General features: G+C 36.5%; 1 protein-coding gene across 1 annotated transcript; it reads right to left on the reverse strand.

Annotated features, from left to right (window-relative positions):
- Positions 1 to 685, reverse strand: LOC112515940 (classical arabinogalactan protein 2-like). The gene has a single exon (XM_025122923.1). It carries the CDS (start codon positions 626 to 628, stop codon positions 218 to 220), a length of 411 nt encoding a protein of 136 aa, XP_024978691.1. The 5' UTR covers positions 629 to 685; the 3' UTR covers positions 1 to 217.
- Positions 686 to 3,213: the final 2,528 nt, after the last annotated feature.

Below are 3,213 nucleotides of genomic sequence, written 5' to 3' on the forward strand. Positions count from 1 at the left end.
AAAAAGAATAGGACCTCATTTATTCATTTTCATGATATCATACAAATAATCAAGATTCTGTGCCAATAAATCTCTCAAATTTAATGTAAAAATACAGTAAAATAACCCCAAAAAAATTGGAAAATTAAACAATCACGATGTCAAGATAAAATTACAACAACCGAAGAAGAAATTAGAATATATCTCATCAGTAACAAAGACCTTCACCATATCATCTTCACATCAATGTAACTGCAAGGAATGATCCCACGACTGCAGTCCCAGCAATGATAGCTCTGTTGACGTACCCATCTACAAAAGTGCCACTTGGAAGATCTGCGGCAGGTCCTCCGGGTCCCGGTGCTGGTGCAGGACCGGCAGAAGGACCAGGTGAAAGGGCACTTGGTGCAAGCGATGAAGGCGCTGGAGAAGGTCCGGAGATGGGAGATAGTGATGGAGTTGGAGTTGGAGCAGCAGGAGCTGGTGCCGGAGCCAGGACCGGGGTAGGGGAGGGAGTTGGTGGTGCAACCACTGGCGTAGGGCTTGCAGTGGGTGAGACCGTTGGGGTGGCGGTGGGAGCTTGTGCCATGCATGAAGTGGCCAAGAGAGCCAATATCATGAAGAATTGGCAGATTGTAGCAGAACCCATCTTGGTGAATTAGAAGAGATAGAGAGAGAGATAGAGAGAGAGAGAGAGAGTGTGTAATGAGGTTGAAGATGATAGAATAGTGTAAAGAGGATGAATTTATAGAAAGGGAAAGGAAAGTGACAGATCAATTGCACACAAATTCTTTGGACTTTTAAACTCTAAATCATTTCATTATTCACGAATCATTCAACCAGAGTGTATATATATGTGTATATATATATATATATATATATATGCAGAGAGAACATGAAAGAGTGGATAGAAGGGCAAACCAGCTGGTGACAGGAGTTTTCGAAGCCAAGTCATGAACGTGTTTTGTGTTATATTTTCCTTTTAAAATCGTTGTATATGTTCAACACTTTGATGGATTCATTTATGCATTTGAGTCTATTATTATACATATTAAAACAAAGACTTCTTTAATTTAAAAAAAAATAATCTATAATAAAAATTGATTAACCTGGATATCCAACCTGTGCTATGTGAGCCGACTAATCTTAGGACGACTACCTGCTTTGCAGATAGTCCGGATTCACCGCATTTGAATCTTCACGGCCACAAGAGGATTTTTATTTCTCTTTGAATTTGAATCTGAGACCTCCTGGTACTTTTGATATTTGGAGTTAAATTCAAACCAATCAATCACCACCCTTGTAGTTATCTATAATAAATTGTGATAACATGCAATTAAATAAGTAGTCTTGGTTTCATAAAATCATAAATTAACTTGCAATTATCGGTACATGGTCAACATGTGAAAAAGTATTGGGTACGACTTTGAATACATCAATTATTTTGCATTAAAAAAATACTACAACTATCAAGAAATACGTGCATGAAAGCTACGCATCAACGAAGAAAATGATAGCATCGTGATGTATTTTTATGAGTCTTAAGATTTGGAATGACAAATACATATTTTTATTTTATGACTTTGGGCTACTTGTGAAGCAGATGTTCATTCTCAAATTAGTCGGCTCGCATAGCAGGTCTGATGTCCAGACTAATAAAAAAAAATCACAAACTTCATGTTGGTTTTCCATTGTTGAATTTTTTACTCCTTCGATTCCAACATTGTTCATGATTTTATATTTATTTTAGTTTCATGTAATTGTACAAAAATATAAATCAATATTTAGAAAGTAAAATGACATTAAAAAACAAAAAAAAGTTATTATTCCAAATTTAAAATAGAGAAAAACATATAATTAAAAAGAAGGAAACTAATATTGAAAAATCATTAGGTTAGAGAATTGATTGATGATCACAATTTTAGATTTTTAAATTCGTTTTCTTGAATTTAATTTATAAGGAATTAAAATTTAATTAAAAAGGAACTAAGAAATAAAAAAAATAACTCACTTCTAATATTTGGTTTTGTTATATCCTTCTATTTTAACTTCTCCATTCTAATGTTAACTTGATGTTGCATTCAAATTCTGTTTAAAATCAATGTTTTATGCTCATTTCCTAAAACTCCATATTCAACTTATTTAAGTAGAAACAAAGAAAACCTCATAAATCCACCCCATTATTATCACAAGATGTGTGAATCTCATGAATTTTCAAGTAAATATCTTTATTTATAGGATAATTTGCATCAGTAGTCTGAGAATGGGTTCTGCTCAGATTGGAGAAACGAGATGGTTGGTGAGCGGGTACTGAAGATGCTCTCTCAAGACGTTGTCTTTTTGATGAGGGGATCGGATCATCATCACGTCTCGTCAAGTCATGCTCACGTCGTCGAGCATATTCCACGACTCTATTCAAGTCAGGATATCACGGTTTACAACAAAATCTCTAATCTCCCTTCGCAATCCGTCTAAGAAACGATCAATTTGATAGCGTTCTAACATCAAGAATCGTAAGGCAATTTATGCCTTCTGATTGAACTGTGATTCATATTCAATCGCCGATAAATTTCTCTGTTTTAGCTCTAAGAACTGCTTTTGCAACCTTCTCTATAAATCCGTCGGGCAATGTTGATCATGAAATCGAGTCTTAAACGACTCTCACGTCATATTATCCCTCACATCCTCGCTCAGGGATTTATATGTAGCATCCCACCAAGTTAAAGCCCAATCATTGAATATAGCAGTCGCATAATTCACTTTATCCTCGTTCCAGACCCGAGTGATCCGGAACACCTTTTCGGTATTTTGTAGCCATTGAATTGCCACCACAGGATCAACGAATCCGGTGAATTATGTGGGACCACTGCTACTAAACGCTTTAAATGATACACGATCGGTTTTGAGCTTTGACATGTCGCCCATGGCCTTTTCTTTTCCTTTATCGGTTACTTGTTTCTCAACATCGTATTTTTGTTGTTCCATAGCTTGTTGTACGAACATCGTGAGACTTCTTATCAATCACTCACCTGGAGGAGACAACGATGTCTCATCGTCATTTAAGGGAATATTTGGAGCATTCTCTCCAACGTCGGGACTTGATGGGGTGTGACTGGCGGCATCACCATCGGCCATCGTACTGAAAGATTTAAAAAATGTGCAGAGTATTAAAGAATTTCCTATTCCTAGTCCCCTACCCAACTTGGGTCTCTCGTAGCGGGCTTTATCCTGTAT

The sequence above is a fragment of the Cynara cardunculus genome, assembly GCF_001531365.2.
Source record: "Cynara cardunculus var. scolymus isolate 2C chromosome LG 7, CcrdV1, whole genome shotgun sequence".
In the NCBI taxonomy this organism is placed as follows: Eukaryota; Viridiplantae; Streptophyta; class Magnoliopsida; order Asterales; family Asteraceae; genus Cynara; species Cynara cardunculus.